Genomic DNA, 19521 nt, shown 5'->3' with positions numbered 1-19521 from the left:
GATAATTTCTCTTACCCTCACTGGCAGATACTTTTACTTATTTTAAGCAAAATGCACTTAATTTAGATTTGTTTTTTGTTTTTTTCCCAAGGTTACGTTATAAAGCCTTGCTCTGGTGTTGGGTCAACCTAAATCCTATGGAGAGAGGGTTTTCCAAAAAGAAAAAGGTTTTCAAAATCACCCCCCCCCCCCCCCCCCCAATGGCACCCGGTTTACACACATTATAAATTTCATTCATGGGACAAATTATATAACCTTTTCTACGCATTGTTGATAAATGAGGACCCTGGTTTACTGCACATTTGTTGGGTGGAGTTTGCTCCTGGATGCAACTCTTTCCAAACTTAGCCAGAAACTTATATCCGTGATCTAAAGTTTTTTTCATCTTTACATCAGCCAAAATTCCCTTCTTGAAGTTGAACTCAGCGTTAGAGTAGGGCAGTGTGGAGGAGAGCGCCAGTGTTGGGCTTTCCCTTGCTCTCTGAGGAAAGGCAGACAGCCCAGCCTGCTAAGAATCTCAAGCTTCCCACAATCCCTTGGTGTTCCCTCCCATGATTTGTTTGACACGAGCAGTCTCAATCCCAGTGCAGTGACCGTGGAGTGACCTTACAGACATGGCCGTAACAGACCAAGCAGTGGCTGGATTACCAAAAATAAAACTGCAGAGAAGAAATTGTCTTTTTTTAGTTTTTCATTGACTGCAAAAGTAAAAAGGAAACCGATTTATGGGGGGAATAGAAGTGGTACAAAGACCAGATTTAAACCTGCGTTTCCCATATGACCAGCAAGGCTCAATGTACAGGTAGGCATTAACAGCTGGCCACGGATCCAAAAAATGGTCACATTTCTCTCAGTATCTGTCTAATGAAAAACATTTATTGAAAACCAAATGATAAGAGTCCGAATTTGTATAACTGAATTTGCTGTAGGTGGAAAAACTATGAACAAGTCACATCCAGGTCCGCTAGACCTTTGGCGGAACCTAATCGTGACTGATCACTTTGGCTTATGTTGCCTGGATGAAGTTAATGAAAGGCTGCACAATGGTGTGTGGAAAGCCGCTTTCTGCTCGAGCCAAACCCTAGAGGAGGATAAAGCCATAACAAGAGGCTTTAGTTCAGGTGATGGCTGACCTGTTGAGAAGAAGGGGGAGGGAGAATTGTAATTACCTTTATTGAGTGCAGCCTCATTTGACTGACAGCCGTAACAAAAGGAGGTATGAAGGAAGTAGAAAAAGAGAGAATGAAGAGGAGAAAGATACAGACTGGGTAACAGAAGCTAAAGTAGAGCGTGTGAGATGTGGATCTGCAACTGACTCAGCTCTTTGCTGCGCTGGAGCCACAGAACGCTGGCCCAGACTTTGCTGGGAGGTCCAGTGATTGACTGCCAGGAGACTTTCAGCAGTGCAAGAGGGTGGAGGGACAGAATACCTGAGCCATGAGGGAAGAAGGGGGGCTTTCCTCCTGTTCTAGATCTGAGCTGGCACACGGAGACACTGTCATCCACTAATACTGTTATTAGGCCTGATTTGTAGCCAGGAGGGTGCGGACCAACATGGTCATGAGACCTTTCATTTGACCAGACAAATTGGAGATATAGACATAATAGGTAGGAGTTGTGGGCTCAGATGAGAGCTCAGATTTCAGGCCAGGAGTATTCTGGATTGCAGTGGCCTTCATGGCTCTGAGATGTCTACTTAGACAGCATTTTAAGGTTTCATAAGTGCGCTGCCACTTTGAAGCCTGTTACAGAATGTCCAAAACCATATGCTGCTCTCATTTTGGCCAATATTAAAGGGATAATTCACCCATAAATGAAAATTGTCATTAATTACTCACCCTAATGTCATTTCAAACTAGTAAGACCTTTATTCATCTTCAGAACACAAATTAAGATATTTTAGATGCAACCCGAGAGCTTTCTGACCCTGCATAGACAGCAACGCAGTTGACACGTTCAACGCCCAGAAAGTAAGACATCGTTAAAACAGTCCATGACATAAGCATCAAAAAACGAGTTTGGAACAACATGAGGGTGAGTAATTAATGACAGAATTAAAATTTTTGGGTGAACTAACCCTCAAGGCACCTTCACATTTTCCCCAGAGAAGGCAATCCCACATAGTGTGGCAAACTTGGTGGAAAATTCATTCAAAATGGCGAATAACAGAAAACAAATGTTGACTATAGATAAACCCAAACCCACTCAAGGAGATTGTCATTCAAATATTTTTTTTGTTAAGTCTGATGCATTTCGGCTTGTTTCCCTCAGCTACGTGGTGAACATGGGCTTGATCGACAAGCTATATGGCTGTTTCCTGTCCATACAAGGACCAATTGACGAGAGTCCCAAGATGGCTGCCTTTCTCGAGCAAGCCACAGCTTTCCTCCATGGGATGTGCAAGTTGTGTTTTGCTGTGACTGGTCGGTGAGTGATTTCTAATGTTACTTAATTTGTCTCCATTGTCATCCACTCTTTGAAATGCCTAGCCAGTCTGCTTACAAAAAAACGTAGCATGGCATATACCAGGACATCCTTACAATATTTTGGTATTTCTAGTTACCATGGTGGATATTAAGTACTGTAGGGTTCTCAAAGTTCAATCATACTACAATCACTGTACCATGATACATTCACAGTATCTATTTATAGTGGTTGCACCCTTACCAAACATCCACCAGACTAGTAGATAACCTCATTCCTATCTGAATGAATAGGTGAAGTCCACTGTAGTTTTGTTGTTCAGATGTCTGAAGCAGCAGCCCCATCAATCAGCAGCTCATTTCCCATTGTCTGACACTAGCCCTGCAGAGCCTGTGCTGATAGTCATCTAGCGGCCCCACGGCTCTGTCTCCCCGCACTGTAAACTCCTGCCTGTGGCCCACCCACATCTGCGTTGGAGTACGTTTGTGCATGCACAACTGCTGACAGAGGCTAACCACACAGTCACAGCTTGTGATGTCCCACCTTTGACCTCTGACCCTGACTTGCAGAAAAGACAAATCACTGTGATGCTGCATTGTTGCTTTCAACATTCGTTAAACTGCACTGTATACATTTTAGGAGTGGTCGTTTGTATACATTGGGAAAACACAATCTAACATGAAATGTGAAGCTGAAAAAAAAGACCTGGTTGTAAGGTGTGATAAAAGGTAGGAAGAAAGTGATACTGATATATTTTCAACCATGCTACTGATGTGTTTCAGAACAATTTGAATTAAACTGTCTTGATCTCCACTATAGTTCTTGCATTTGCACAAATTCATATTTCAGTCCATTCCACTTGGATTTTGGAGTTTCTTCAAAGGTCATAGCTCCTCCTTTATTGGCCAGCTATGTTCTGTTCCAGCTGTTCCATGCTATAACGCCACCCAGCTGGTTATGACAACTCTAGTGTCTCTCCCAACATCCTTTGGCTTCTGACACTGAATATCTGTGAGAAACTCCAGTGCCAGTTCTTCTCTTTAATAGTCTTGCTCAGCAGCATAATCAACATCTTTCAAAATGAAGTCAACGCTCCATTCCATCATTCTTCACTTTGCTGAAAGCCAGGAAGTTGTCCCTTTGTGGTTCGTGTTAGACATTTCCGAGTTGCTCTGCTCACTTGCAGCAGACAGACCCTGGGATTTGATTTTACAGTGCGTGCTTTGTGTTTCTGTCACCGACTACCAGTGTATTTGGTGGGATTAAATATCGATAGTCATCAACGCCAATGAAAGCTTGTCAAGGAGCACTTGTGCTGAGCTAATGACGACGTGTTAGCTTATGAATTGTGGCTTGTGTTGCACTCAGAATAGATTGGAATTGTGGAGTATCTGCTTGTTCTCCTTTAGATCAGGGGACTTTCTTTTTTCAAGTTAACTAATGGGGCTTTTCCTTGTTATAAAGCAGGTGAGCGCTATCCTGCTTCTGGAGATCTACCTTCCTGCAAAGTTTCTACTCTAATACACCCATATGCAGTCTTTGAGGACTCCTAAACATTGATTATTGGCACAGGTGAGTTTGGTCAGGGTTAGATTCAAATCAACTGTAGCAAGTCTGAGCACTCCTGGTGTAAAACGACAAGAAGGAATTGGGAGAGAGACCAGGCAAGGGGTCGGGAAATGGTTCAGTACGTATTGGGATCCTGACCCAATTCCCTTTCTGACTCTATGCCACGGTGTCATGGATCCAGCAGAGTTTTAGACACCTTGACCAACCTAGAAACCTTATTTTTTCTCCAGTCATTAAATCGCCTTCCTTCAAGAAAATTGTTTCATGGCAAATCAGATTTCCAGATATATTGTATCTCGTCCTCTCTAAATCAGATAGACGCTAACAGCATTACCATAGGTTTAGCTGTAAGCATGGATTAATCAGACGATGCTTATTTGGGGTCAGTGGTTAGGCTCAAATTGCCTCTGTCAGGCCTTTCACTTTCTTCCCACTCCGCTGTCTCCTGTTTCAGGGTCAGGATATGTGAAGTACGTCATGCACAGTCACTCTGTGAGAACCAAGTCTTTGTTCCCTCATGTGGACACTGATCACAACTGTCGGCGGATACTGACCTTCTCCTCTGAACTGAGACCAGTTCTGGGGATTTTCTTTCGCCGGTTAAGGTTAAGCGTAGATGAGAGGCACAGAGCCGAGATCTATCCCACAAGGTGGCTTCCACCCGGAAGCTTATTCCTGAGTAGCCGATCTCTCGTGCACTTGCGGTGATCTCATTGCTGAGGGTGAGGTTTCCCCCTCACCAAGCTTGACACCCCTTTCCCCCCTTGGCTTACCAAAAGGTCTGTTTCCCCTTCAGTGCACTATGTGTAGTGTTCATGGACCTTTCCTCAACTGCAATGTGACACCTTGTAGAACCTGCCCTTTTTTTGTGCTGTTTAGGGATCAGCCCTTGATACCAAAATACAGACTCTTGCCACTGAGACGGTAACGGAAGATCTCGTCTCAGATCAGCCTTAAGGAGCTCTCCTGCCCAGACCCTCAGGGGTATGAAGTTACCAATCCTGCTAATCTTCAGGGTGTTGTCCTGACTGAGACACACAAACATGCTGCTGTAAATCTGGTAAGATGGGTCTTAATTAAATGTGCTGCAACCCAAGATGGCCAGAGAGTGAGGTGAGTTTGCATAGTTGTGGAGTCAGTGCTATTGGCTGACAGATGACTGTCCAAGTTCCAAGGCTTCCCTCCACTTTGGCTCTTCTGTTGCTTTGTGGAGTGCTCCAGGATTGTCATTGTTGAATGAGATGTTTGGACGGTCAGATTCTCAGATTCCCCAAGATTCACCTGATCAGACGATGTCCTTACCTCACCTCTACATCCCTCTCCCCCTATGCTCTAGATATTCATTCTGTATATCTGTCGGTTACATTCTGTCCACTTCTTTAAATGTCAACTTTCATTCTATCTTTAAGTTTGTCACATTGTATTTGTCTCTATATATTTATTTTTTACAGCTCTCTTTATATTCTATACATCTGGCCACCACATTCTGTCCATTTCAGTATGTTCTATATATTCATTCTTTCTAACACATTCTATCATCTCTGTATATTAATTCTATATATCTATCACATTCTATCCATCTCTAGAAGTTCTTCATATTTATTCTATACACAGCTTTCTGTCCATCTCCATAAGTTTTATGTTCATTCTTTATACCTGTCTATCAAATTCTATACATTTTATATATTCGTTCTAAACATTGGCCACTATATACTGTTTTCCTCTGTACATTCTACGTATTTATTGGTCCAAAAGATTCAGTTTATGCAGTCTACACATTTATTCCATCACATTCTTGCTTTTCATTCTATATTCATTCTATAAATCTGCCCAAATATGCTCTATTGACTTCTCTCCATACATTCATGCATCTAATGTATCTATCATCATATTTAATCCATGTAAGTATACATTTTATACATCTGTTCTATACTTAGTTCTGTCCATCAAATTTTATCCATCACTCTACACTATATATGTATGTGTGTGTGTGTGTGTAAGCCCCTTCCTCCTCTGTTCTTAATGTCTTTGTCTCTGATCTCCAGTCCTTGATCCCAGGCTGAGAAGTGTAAAGTGTTTCCCATCTCTCTTCATATATTAGACTACATCCACCCTCGCTGTGTCGTTGTGTTCATTCCTGAGCAAGGCAGGGCCAGATGTATCCAGTTAAACATATTTGCCCATAGGCATGCTTCATAGACAGGTTTTGCCTTCGTTATTTATATCAGAACGGACAGGCTCTGGTCTAGCAAGTAAATCTAGAAGCCGCAGGGACCAGACATCCCACACTCCCCTACATCCTGGGTCTTCGGTTTTTGTGGCTTAAGCAAATAACCAGCAACACCTCAGATTATGATGTTTTAGACCACACCCCTTTTACCTTTTGCCACATTGCACACCATACAACAGCCCTGTGCACTGCTGACTTTGTTTGAAAGGCCAGTGATTCCGATTGAAGGGTGCATAAACATGAGAACATTAGTTGTACTGGCATGATACTTGTGATACAATTAGAAGCACCTTTGGCCTTGCTAATAAAATAAGGATATCTTTGACCCCGATTTGATTTTCATTTCTTGTGTGTCAGTCTGGCTAAAAACTATTACTTGTTGAACAAAGTGGCCTTTTGTACTACATCGTGTGATTTGAACTTGAAGTTTTTTTATACGGATTTTATGATTTTTTTTTTATATATGCATATTTATATGGATATGCATGATCTAATACAGAATCTTCAGAACACTGCATAGAATTAAAGTATTTCATATTTAGATTTTAAAATCTATAAAAACTTTTTTTTTTGCCAAAAACTACATAATTTATAATAATTTATTAGTATTATTATTGTTGTTAACCCATTGCAAGACTTTCACCCTCCAATTCCTCCAATTTTTTTGTAATAATGATATTCAAATTTTATAATAATATTATTTATTATAATATTAGCAGTAATATACAATTTTAATAATTTAATAATAATCACTATTATTATATTTATTTTACAAAATGTGGACATTGCATAATAACCGTATTGCAATTCTTTCACCCTCTAATTCTCGTTCTCAGTTCCCTGAGCATCTTTGATAACAAACGTCAGGACCCCACCGGTTTGACGGCCCTCTTGCAGAGCACCGATCTGGTGGGCGTCCTCCACATGCTATACTGCACCCTGCTCCACAGTGCTCTCCCCGACTCTCTCTCAGCCGGCCCCGTAGGCCCCCAAGAGCCTTACAGCCCCGCTGTCATCCAGGTGGCCCTCCAGGGACTGCGCTTCCTCAACACCTTCGCCCTGCTGGACCTCTCAGCCTTCCAGGTATTCACTTCGGTTGTGGCTCCTGTGTGTTTTAGATGTGTCAAATGACAAATCTTAAGGATAAATATTCATTTAATTAGTTAGCACACCAAATTTCTAGGTTTTATAAACCCGGCTTGAGAAAAAAGAATCTGGCTGAAGTGTTTTATAGCGTCAAGAAGACCATGTTTGCCTTCTGAAAAGTACCGCGACCCTTTGTTGAGCTACGCCTCATGTGATGAATAACCTTTTTGCTCTGGTCCTGTTTACAATATGTGAGATCCTGCTTCTTTGATTCAAAGCTCTGTGGAAGGATGCTTGTATGTGACCATCTCTTTTCCGGTATGCTGTCCATCCTGTTAGAGTAGTTCAGCTCTCTGAAGCCACCCTGTCTGTTTAAAGTAATGTAGCACAGCTTGTTTTTTTCTAAATGCAGCAGTCAGACCCCTGGTTTGGCCTTCAGCTAGCAGCAGATCTGTCAGCCTCATCCTTCAGACAGACATTCTGAAAGCAATAAAAAGCTCCTGGGCTCTCATTAATGGTTGTGTAGGTACGTCTGCACACACAAACCTGGACCGTAAAGACATAAGCCTCAAGCTAATGGTCCAGCCAGGGTTTCCTCCAAATGCCCTCAGAGCCACTGGTAGGATATCAGTGTTTCTTCACAGAACAAAGTTAACCCGGTGGATGTAAACACACCTGACCTCTGACCCCGAGCCAGTCATGTTGAAAGCTCCGGGTGAGTAATGCGGACGGAGAGTGGCTTAACATTCACAGGCTCCGGTCGTACTTCAGCCGACACGATAAAGAGACAAGAACAGTATCGCGAGGCTAAATCATCATGTAAACACCTAGGCGTGAACGAGGAGGGCGGAAAACCTATGAATTATTTCAGTGTGTTGCTGTCTCTCTCAAGCTTTTTCAGTTTCTCGTGCCAACTATTCACAACAGCTGGGAATCAGTATGATGGACAGTTTTCATTTTGTACTTTGTAAATAAAGTCAGTATTGGGGAGTAACTAAAAGTAGCTACTAGGCACTCCTTCGCGTTGTCTAACAACACCCTTTAGCTGTTTAAATTCATTGTAAACCATGGCTTATTGCTTTATTAAACCACTGCTGTCACATGTACGATGTCCTTACTATGTTTCTGGGTCTTGAGCGTCTCAGTTGCATTGCTGTCTATGCAGGGTCAGAAAGCTCTCAGATTTCATCAAAAATATCTAAATTTGTCTTCCGAAGATGAACAAAGGTCTTGCAGGTTTGGAACGACATGAGGGTGAGTAATTATTGATAGAATAAACATTTTTGGGTGAATTATTCCTTTAACTTTGGTTATATCCACAGACAAAAAAAATCATTACAAGATAGAAGGTACCAGCAGCATCTGGGTAATGCATTGTAGTGTAGTTGTAGTACATTGTAGTAATGTAGGTAAGCTTGTGGCACGTAGGGGTTTCTTTGACCTTGGGTGGTGCATTCAGAAATCTCCAAAATTAAAAACGCAATTATTGCTTTTTTTTGGTTTCTGAAAACTTTTTTGGTTTAGTTTGATTTGATTTGTATGTAAGCCCATTTCCGCCGCTGAATAATAATATACAAAAATGGTAATTGCGACTTTTATCTCACAGTTCTGAGATTTTCTTCGCAATTGCAAGTTTACATCTTGCAATTCTGACTTTATTTTTCTCCGAATTGCATGATACAAATTCTCAATTCGGACTTTACCAAATTTGGACAATTCGGATTTCTGAATTGTGAAATTTGCTATTCTGACTTTTTTTCTCACAATTGCAAGTTTATATCTTGCAATACAGGCTTTATAACTCTGTTGAGAATGTGTATCTCAAAATTCTGATGAGATGAGATGTGAGTTTGCAGTTGCAAGGAAAAAAACCTTGCAATTACTTTTCTTTCTTTTTTTGGCGTAAATGTGCTGCCATAGATTTTTAGTTTTTTGTCGTGTTTTGGTTTGGTTTGTATTATTTTTATTTGTTTTTGTTCTGTTTTTGTTTAGATTTGTTTTTGTTTTTAAGTAAAGAGCTCTGCTGCATCCATCCATCCACTGTACCTCTGTCCAGCATATGAATGTCTTCCTCACAATCTAAACACTACACATATTACTTTGAACCTAATGTTAACTAAAAAGTTAATTGGTTCGCAAATTAATATTTAAATAATTTGCTGGCCTTTCAATAGTGTTATAAACAAACATTCAGTAGTGATGCTAAAAAAAAAATCTGAAGTCTTGGAAATATTAATTTTGGTAAGAAATGTTAATCAGAGTTTTTTTCAAACAGACTGTATGTGGTGATGCAAACCCAGCATCTTGCTCTCATTACATATGCAAAATGTCAGGTATTGTTGTTTGTGGTTGTTTAGACTCTCCATCCCATCACACTCCTCCAACCCAGCAGAAAATGTCAGTAGTTTCAGTGCTGACCCTGAGGCGTTCAGTCATGTTGACATGTTTAATAAATACTGTCTCTAGACCAGCCGATAGCATCTCTTTAGTTTGAGAGAATTGGGGGGTCTTGAGGTGGAACTACTGAATCCAGAACCAGTGCGACCTTCACGAGCAACGAGTTCCACCTCCTTCTCTTGCACCACGTCTCCTGCTGAGAAAAGATCACCCTCATGATGATCCAAACCTGAATGATTTTCTTTCTTCTCACAACACAAAAGAAATAAAAGTCAATAGTCTCCAGTGTTGTCTCCAGTCTCCATTGACTTTAATTGCATGGACCGAAAACATTCTCTCTTGTGTTGTGTTCTGAAGTCATACATTTTTGAAACGACATGAGCACCATGGCTCTTTGCATTTTTAATGCACAAACTTCTCTGACTCCTCCACTGATCAGATTCTGATGTAGGTTTCTGTTGTGTCCAGTGTGTTTTAGGAGCAGAGGGTCTGTCTCTGGCCTTCAGACACATTGTGAGTTCTCTGCTGTGGTACTGCTCTCAGCACAGTGCCGAGGAGCTGCTCCACGAGCTCATCATCTGCGTCGGCTACTTCACTGTCAACCACCCAGACAACCAGGTAATAGAGTCTTACAGACCCAAACTTTTGAACAATAGTGCAGTATATCCACAACAAACTAATTTTTGATGGATCATATAGTATAACCATTTCATCCCAGATTTTTCAAAGCTAAAAGAGCACACGTAATTTACTCAAAACCGGTAATAACTGCTAATATTTGTTGAATTTTTATTTTTATTAAAGTGAATCAAGTGTGATACAGTATATTTTAATGTTACTTTTATTTTATAATAGATAATCACTTATGTAACATGTCTAGTAGCGACAAAAAGTTGTGGATTGCAATTCTGGAAAAAAAAAATTATAAAGGAAAAAAAATAATAATTGCACATTTGTATCATATTTGTGGAAAGTGTTGTGTAGATCAGTGTTATTTTAGTGTCATTTTGATACACAAATGTGTGTGTGTGTGTGTATATATATATATATATATATATATATATATATATATATATATGGGTCAAAGATGAATAGGGTGTTTCAAGCATAAAAAAATAAAAGTGTAATACAGCTTTACATATTTAATTTGAAGTTGATCACATTTATTCACAGCATCTTATACTTATTAAAAGTATACTCATTAAAATACTTAATTTTTTAAAAATCTCTATCAAATATATTTTTTTGCAGCACCACACAGTCTTCAGGGTGCCATCTGATGATGTCACAGACTGTCGAATGACTGTCAATATTTTATGAATATAATATTTATATTAATAATATTTCAGAATGGCTTCTTGTTCATGTTAAACTGAATGATTTCTGATAAACTGCTTTTTCGAGACAAAAGCAGTTTAATGTTTATTTACATTAAACATGTTTTTTTAATGTATTTAAAATCACTTTTGTAAATGTAATTTGATGTGGACACCGAAATGTTGATGTCTTGTCTTTTAGCCATATATATAAATATATATATATATATATTCTATCGCCCTACACCTAACCCTAACCCTCACAGGAAACTTTGTGCATTTTTACTTTCTCAAAAAAACTCATTCTGTATGGTTTATAAGCGTTTTGAAAAATGGGGACATGGGTTATGTCCTCTTAAGTCACCCTCTCCTTGTAAAACCTGTGTCATACCCATATCATTATACAAAGTTGTGTCCTGATATGTCACAAAACCACGCCCACACATACACATACACAAATGTTACCGATCAGATTAAAGTGCCAAGTATTATACATTTGTACATAAACTGTAGTTTGCAAATAGTGCACTGTAGAAGATCTTTCCTCTCCGTCACTGAGGTATGTATAATGTTTGGCCGTCATTAGATAAAGAGCAGGTGTACTTTTCTCCTTACAAACAACCAACAAAATAGCAACAAAAGGATGCTGTTGAATAATGCAGTGCCTTTGCCACCTCTGTTGGCTCTGCTCTGTGTAGCAGGAACAGTCATTGTTATCCGCCGCCTGGCAGTTGGCCCGCTCTTTGTTGGGCCTGGTGGAGGGGGGAAGGGGCTGAACTCACCTGGCAGCACAGATCACAGATCAGCCTGGCATGAAGAAGTGGGAGTCCCTGATACTCTCTGCATGCTCCGTTTACCTGGAAGCAGACGACCGCATGGCAGGTGTGTGTATGCCATACTCGGTCGGGTTTTAGTTATGCGTGCATCACGTGGAAACCTCGTCTGTGACGTCTTAATGTCCCCTTGGGGGACGGGGAGGGGTCAGAGTCCTTGCAATTTATGGGCTTCTAATTTAAAACATTTTTGCTCTTAATTAAAGAAACGGCCTCTGTTTTTATGGCGGTTCAGTCCTTCTGTGCTGTTGCCGTCCAATTTAATTATTTTGATGTAGGTAATTAGCATTTGTTGGCCATTGTTGGGTTGATTTGCATATTATATTGGATAATTGAATGAGGGTTGATGATTGAATCAAGGGGGACGTGACAGATGATTGGGCTTTGTGCTCACTTGGGGGAACTTAAACGCAGAGCGGGTTGGAAATAACACCTTGTGAATATTCATATCTTCACAGCCCACTTTGTTAATTTGAAAAATGCCGGGTTGTAAAGTCTTTAAACTTGTGACTTCCTTCCAGGACGCAAGCTGCTTTTTTTATGCTGCCATTTGGCTGCACGTCAGGGTTTATTATTAAAAACAGCAGCAACACTGGCAGGTGCTCTGGAGAGAGCTGGAAAAAATAAGGTGAAGCTATTCAGCTAAGATGCATTTTGGCTAAAGTTCTTGCTGGTAAGTTATGTGAAGTTGAAGTTTATTGGATACCACGTGTGTGCAGCCACCGCAAGCTGACGTGATGAATTGTGACTTGTTGCATCATTTTACATTGCTGTTAGTTGTCTGTTTGCAGGTAGAATTTTGGTAAGCAACAGTTAGGCTCGTGTGTTATTTGCATTTTTTACCCAGTGTCACATTCAAGATTTGAAATCTTTGGCCATTGTCTAATTGAATTGTATTTCCTCTTTTTATTTCTAGGTGTATATACATACTTCAGTTTTCCAGCATCTGCTGGAAACTGTTCAAATATGCAAAAGATGCTGAAAAACTGACGAATCTGCAGGACATGGAGGATTGTTTATTATTATTATTATTATTATTTAATTATCATATTAATTTTAAAATGTATTATTTTAGATGGAATTGATGCATTAAATTGCTCCAAAGGGTCAGTAAACATTTTTAAGGAATTTGCAAGGAAGAGAAAAGTTACTGCCATGGTTGCCTGCTAAATTTCTAAATCAACCACATTGAGTAATTTTCTCTTCCTTGTTATTTTTCCCATCAACTATATATACAGTATGCCTGCAGCAACACCAACCAATCACAAAAAGCACTTCGGCACATTTAAACTGAATGAAATGACATAAACATCAGCGTAGATCTTGGCACTGTGGCCCCACCCCTCTCCACTCTGAGACTTGCCAGCATCAGGGGCCCTGGTATATGTCCACACAGCTCTCGTACAGGATAAAAGGAGACTAGAGCAGGAATATTTGACTCTTTCAGACTAATGTAAGCACTGGCAGAAGACAAAGACGGCGCTGACTCTGGTCTGTCTCGCAGCGCTGCGCTCTGCTTCGGCCCGCCTGTGTTTACATGTGTGCATCTGAGAAATGATGCAGCTCATAAAGGCAGGAAAAACTACTGGTGGACATTTGTTCTTTCCACATGGATATGATTCAGACCCTCAGTCACAGAGCCATTTAGAGCGTGAGATATGCACCGTCATAGCTGATAGGAAGTGTGTTTATACTCAAGGGGGGCATAAAGACTTTTGAATGATGGCCAGCAGAATAGAGAAGTTCATTTTTAATAAGTCCTGAATTCAAAATAGTCTCAGTTTACATTTTTAACATACGTTCCTGCTCTTATTGTGAACAATTCATCAGAGCAAGTTATTACAAATTAAAAAATGTCTTTGTAATTTTTCATCAAAGAAATGACTTTCTATTTTGGCTGGTGTCACATACAGTACCACTCAAGCATTTGGGTTGATTTTTTTTTTTAAGAAATTAATGTTTTTATTGAAAAAGCATGCATTAAATTAATTATATTATATATTATTTTTATTTATTTTTTTATTTATTTTCAATAAATGCGGTGAATTTGAATATAATATATTTTTACAAATATGAGCAGCACAACTGTTTTCGATGATGATAAATTGATAGTAATTCAACATTGGTGAGCAATGTTTTTTGAGCAGCAGATCAGTATATTTTCTGAAGGATCATGTGAAACTGAAGACAGTTATGATGCTGAAAAAACAGCTTTGGTCACAGGAATAAATTACATTTTAAAATATAATCCAATATAAAACAGCTGTTTTAAATTGTAATAATATTTCTTAATATTAATGTAATTTTAATCAAATAAATGCAGGCTTGGTGTGAGTATAAGAAACTTTCAAAAAAAAATCCCCCAAACCTGTAAACGTAGTTTAGACCATATTCTCTATTGGTCAGTGTGGATTAATCCAAATAATTATTTGGTTTAATGTACTGCTGTAAATCATGAACAGTTACAAATTTAGACTTGTTGACCATTGTAGTTTCTTGTTGTTGATTGTTTGGCTGTGAATTAACATTTACTTCACATGCTAATTCAAATCTTGCTTTCATAGTTGATTCTGTTCATTACTGTCAATCAAAAAAAGTTATTTAAGTTATTTCCTAGTTAAAATGAAATTCACATATCACTAGACTTACTCAACATTAAGGTACTCTCCATTAAGTATTTTTCAAAAAAGTGTGCCATATAAGGGTTTTCATATTTTTTTGTCCAGACGCTAAAATCGTCAAACTTCCTTGCGCCTAGCTTCTAAGGTGATTCCAGGCAAAGATCTGTTTTTATTATCTATACACACTTGGTGTTTTAGCGACGATTGAAAGGTGAAGGCTAACAACCCTTTTAGCCTGTAGCCCCTACCCTTCCAAAAGTGTCAGATTGAGTCAATCCAATGCACTCACTTGTATTATCTTCAGAAAGGGTTCTTTTTCTCTTTTACGCCTATAGTATCTCTCCTTCATATGTATGGTTCTTCCCTACAATTGCAGGGCATCTCTTTTGCCCTCAAACCTACAGCTTCTAATCCTGGTTTAACGGAGATTTGAAGCACTTCCTTCAACAGTCCATTACTTTAGTGATAACCCAACCCTCATTGATTAGATGTACTAGACCACCGCAGGCCGATGTTATGGAAATTCACCAAACATCTTTGGTGATTTTCTTGTAACAGAGATTGTAAACGTTGCAGGCGGACAGCCGTGATTGACGACAGTGAGGAGGATTTACAGCTTCCCAGAAGGGTGAATTCAAGTTGAACATACTATTGAATTTTGTCTTCTTTTTTTTTTTCAGTTGTTTGTTTGCCCATAAATCTTTCAGAGTTCAGGGCTTCATTTGCATCTAATGTTGTGTTTGAGCATGATCCAGGTCCAATCGGCTTCTTGAGAACAAAAGATTCTTTCGAAGGATCGAAGATGACACTTGATTTATTAACTAAACAGTAGGTATGTAAGTCAGTTATTCTTTCCCAGTACACGGGCAAGTGGAGCCATTTTTATGACAAAGATGCAATCTTTCTGCTATGAGAGATGAAAACCAACAGATCTTTTTTTTGTCTTTTAATTTTATGTTTATGCCCATGTACCAGTCGCCGTCAGTTTGTCTGGATGGACTGTTAAGAGGGGGCGGTAGGTGTTGTTCAGATAAGGCCTTTCAGCCATAACTTCCTCTTCTGAGTGCTCTCTTTGCATCCTTGTATGTAGGCAGACCTCCTGTCTTATCAGCGGCGTGAACATTCTCTCATCCTCTCGGTTTGGTTCATCTTTAAGGCAGAGCTGTAGATTTGTAGTTGTTTTGCAAGAGTGGACATATCCTGGGTCCAACGAAAAATTGCTGAGGTGTCTTGGCAGCATGGGACAGTTGCATCATCTACTCCCATTTATATTGAAAAACAACAGTTCGGCCAATTTCACACTGTACACAAAACTAACACAGATTTATTTCATTGTCATTTTCACGCACAAGCAGTGTGGTGCTTAACATAGCTGCATGTAGAGTTTTAGCACAGAGCTTGTTTTATCCTCAACTTGCTGAAAAATTAATAAAATGCACTATAAACAATTGTAGCACTACGGTCCTATGCAATATAGGCGTTTATGAAGCAACATAAAGTAATAGAGCGAACTGCTTATCCATAGTTTGAAGAAAGTGTACAAATTAAATAGTTTGAAAATAAATAATAGAAAAATAAATTAAATTAATAAAAATTTAAAGTGATTTCTATTGTATTCTTTTTTATTTAATTTTAAGTATTTTATTATTTTATTTATATAGACAAGCATAGTTTTGTTTCTCTTTGGTCAACTTAATGGCAAGTAAATCCTTTCCAGTTAATATTTTACTTTTATCAAGGTATAAATAGATCTTTATACATTATTATATATAGCTACAAGGGGGTCCCTTTAAATGGAATCATCCTTTTTAGGGGCTTTGAAAAGTGTCCAACCCCTTGATTTAATAAATTTATATTCTACCCATTTGGAGATTGGTATCTGTTCTGAACAGATTTAATTAACATCCCTCCTCATGCAAATTAGATTTCATGACGGTCAAGTTTGTAATAATTATAAATGGCCAACTTCCAATAACCTTAATTTAATTCCATTATTCAAATAAATACTAAGCGTAGTAACCCAGAAATAATTTTGTTTCCTGGATAAAGTCTTAATAAAAATTTGACAGTAGCAGAAATTCATCTCTTGATTTGCATTCAACCCTCATGTTCGATACAGGATTCAAACAATTTGCACAAGCCAATTTCTTTTAACAACGCTAATAAGGATTGTTTTTATAAAGACTTTTTTTTTTAATCGCAATGGCTCCATACATCTTACTGGCCATCAGTTTTACTGTCGCCATTCGTCTCTTCTTGGCCGTCTTATCAAATCTTCATCAAAGAACAAACCCCTGGCCCACAGGTCTCCTTCCTCTTCACCTTGAGTCGCTCAGAGTGTGCATGTTTGCGTTTCACTGCGTTAACTTTATGCTCCCTTTGTTTTCAGTCGACAGGCCGGGAGTTATGTAATAGGCCGCCCGTAAAAGCGTGGCCCTGTTTGAAAACTCCAGTGCACTTTACATTAGACGAACACTAAGCCTTGTCTCTTCCTTTCTTTATGGCCATCTGTGTTAAGTGGGGGAGGAATCGCAAGTTCAAATGCCTGCCGTTGCTTTTATGATGTCAATGACTGAACGGATACCTCTGCAGACGCTGGTACAGGAGGACTTGGCCAAGGTCCTAATCCAAGTTTGGGGCTGGTTAGCAGCAGGGTCATTTCTCCCGGCCCGAGGGAGGTGGTTGAGTTTGTTTCTTGGGTTGGGGCTGTAGGTAGCCTCTAAGCTCTCAGAGCTGTACGTCTCCCCTGTGTGGACACTTGATGGGGGGCTCATTGTTTAGGTGTGTGAAGATGAAGCACCACGTGCTGAAGGATTATCAGATGGCTGCATAATTTGTGGGTGGAATGTCAACAAAACCGCAACCCCCACAGATGGACGCAAACTCATACTCTCTCACATTGGGAAAGAATGGTTTCGTAAACGATCTACCCGAATTTATTCTGCCTTGCAAATTATTTTATGTGTACAAGAGAACGCAGATATCTATCAAAACTAAACCAACTTTAAGGTAGCAAATTGAGATATTGTCAGCTGATGAAAACCGTACTTGTGTGAAATTTCAAAATAAGGAACTTGGAACATCGAAAGTGTTTCTCAGACATTTTAGCAGTTATATACATGCAAAGGGAAAATGGTGAAAATCTAGCTCAATTTGAAACCACCAAAAATCATCTTTGTATAGTACACATTTTTGGTCTTAAGGCCCGTTTACTTCAAGAATCATAAATATAAAGATAATAACTATTAGTGTTCACACCAAGGCACAGTAATGTTCTGTTTATTAAGCATGTGCTGCAGTTATGTTGTCTGCTGCTTTAAATTCTTAAGACCTTTAAGACAGGATGGATTGGTGATTGGTTGTTAATCATTTTATCATTTATCAGCTGAAAAAAAATGTATCATTAACAATATTCTAACAATATCGCTTCTCTGTAATAACTCATATAATCTTTGTAATGTCTTTTCAAGACCTCATAAGTTTAAATCAAAAGATGCCGGCTGTGTTTTGTAAAAGTATTTTATAATAATTTACTGCAAATTCTGGTGTTTAATGGCTAGTTTTCCCAATCCAGTCAATTCTCATTTAATAAAATCCTAAAAAAAAAAGTCCTACGCAACGTCTTATACATTTGAAAAGTCAGTTTGTAAAAAATAAAATCATCACATTTACATTACCTAACATGTTGTCAGCTTGTTGTATGACAAGAAATTAGTCTAAAGTTCTGCATTCCCACTGAAGGTTCCAAGGGTTCATGAGGTAAACAGGTATCCGGTGTGTCTGCGGCATTGTAATTTTTAACAGCCTCATGAATGATTAGAAATACAGCAGTATCTCTACCACTCCCTAGTCTTGTCCAGAACTAATGTGAGAGATTGATTCTGTACTCACTGCGTTTGGCCGAAAAAATACTTTTCTTAATCTCTCCCACCATTCTGACACTACGCAGCACCTACACTGAAAACAACCAGATGTTTTACACCATTTGTTCCATAGTAGCAGAGCAAGAGCATTAATTTCAACCCTGTGAAAAGCTTCTGAATCATGGTCTTTGGTCGACAGATGCCGGACAATCATGGACGAGACTGTACTCCAGCTCTGAGTACCATTAAAGGGCTCCATGGTGGTTTGTTTTAGTCGTTTCGGCCAGGCATCTTTAAACAGTTCCTAATACAGAGTGACATGGACCTAAAGCCTATGAACACTGCTGTAGAACTACATTTTAAGGCGCTTCACCCTTTAAATGATAAAAGTAGTGAGTTATCGCTTTGTTTGTCATGCTCTTAAACCCTTGAGGGGTATTATTAAAGCGGAGAATGCCATGGAAAGAGTATTGTTAAGAGTATTTTTAAAATCTTGTAAATCCTGGTAATTTATGTCATCCTTTTCCCTGGGAATGTCACCCCTCCCTTATGGTTTGCATTTGGGGCTGAGCAGCAATGGACTGATGCGTATACCTGTAATAGGGACTGTTTAACACCCCCTCCTTCTCTTCATCTTTCTCTCCCCAAATCCCTCTAGTCAGGATTTACTGTGGTGACCTCCCAACTCTCTGATTCCTTTCCCGGGAGTTGAGGGCCTTCCCAGGCTCCCAAACCCTTGGAATCGGAAGCTCGTAGCATTTAAGGGCTATGCCCTATTTTTTTTCCCCCATCCCAGGCACTGCATTTAATCAGTCCAGGCCTGCAGTGATTTGGTTTTAATTTTAGGGGGTGGGCCGGATTTAACAGTGTGATTGAAGGAAGTGATAAATGGGAAGACGGAGGGGGGCCATACGCCTGGTACGAACTCCATTACGGGTATTACTTCATTTATTAAAGTGGGCCTGGGCTTGTTTGCATGTTTCTTCCAAAACCTGACCCACAAACATGCATTTCAGCATGTTATAGACCTTAATATAAAATAGATGGTTCTTAAAGGTTGTGGTGAGAGGTTGCACCGACATGAACCTCAGTGAACAACTAACATTTGTCAGTAATTTTGTTGAACAGTGATTTGCTACAAAATTTGTAGATTGCCACAATTTTGTGGCCAGCTAGTAAGTG

General features: G+C 39.3%; 1 protein-coding gene across 2 annotated transcripts in view; it reads left to right on the top strand.

The window, feature by feature from the left end:
• LOC132125498 (S phase cyclin A-associated protein in the endoplasmic reticulum-like) overlaps window positions 1–19521 on the top strand; it is a 113138-nt gene that overhangs the window by 89812 nt on the left and 3805 nt on the right. For both annotated transcript variants that reach the window (XM_059536936.1, XM_059536937.1), the window contains 3 exons: window positions 2272–2427; window positions 7060–7306; window positions 10175–10324. In XM_059536936.1, coding sequence (XP_059392919.1) covers window positions 2272–2427; window positions 7060–7306; window positions 10175–10324 — 553 coding nt within the window. The remainder of the gene's footprint in view (window positions 1–2271; window positions 2428–7059; window positions 7307–10174; window positions 10325–19521) is intronic.

The sequence above is a fragment of the Carassius carassius genome, chromosome 43, assembly GCF_963082965.1.
Source record: "Carassius carassius chromosome 43, fCarCar2.1, whole genome shotgun sequence".
In the NCBI taxonomy this organism is placed as follows: Eukaryota; Metazoa; Chordata; class Actinopteri; order Cypriniformes; family Cyprinidae; genus Carassius; species Carassius carassius.
The sequence above is the reverse complement of the archived record's forward strand: the minus strand, read 5'-3'. Positions and strand labels throughout refer to the sequence as shown.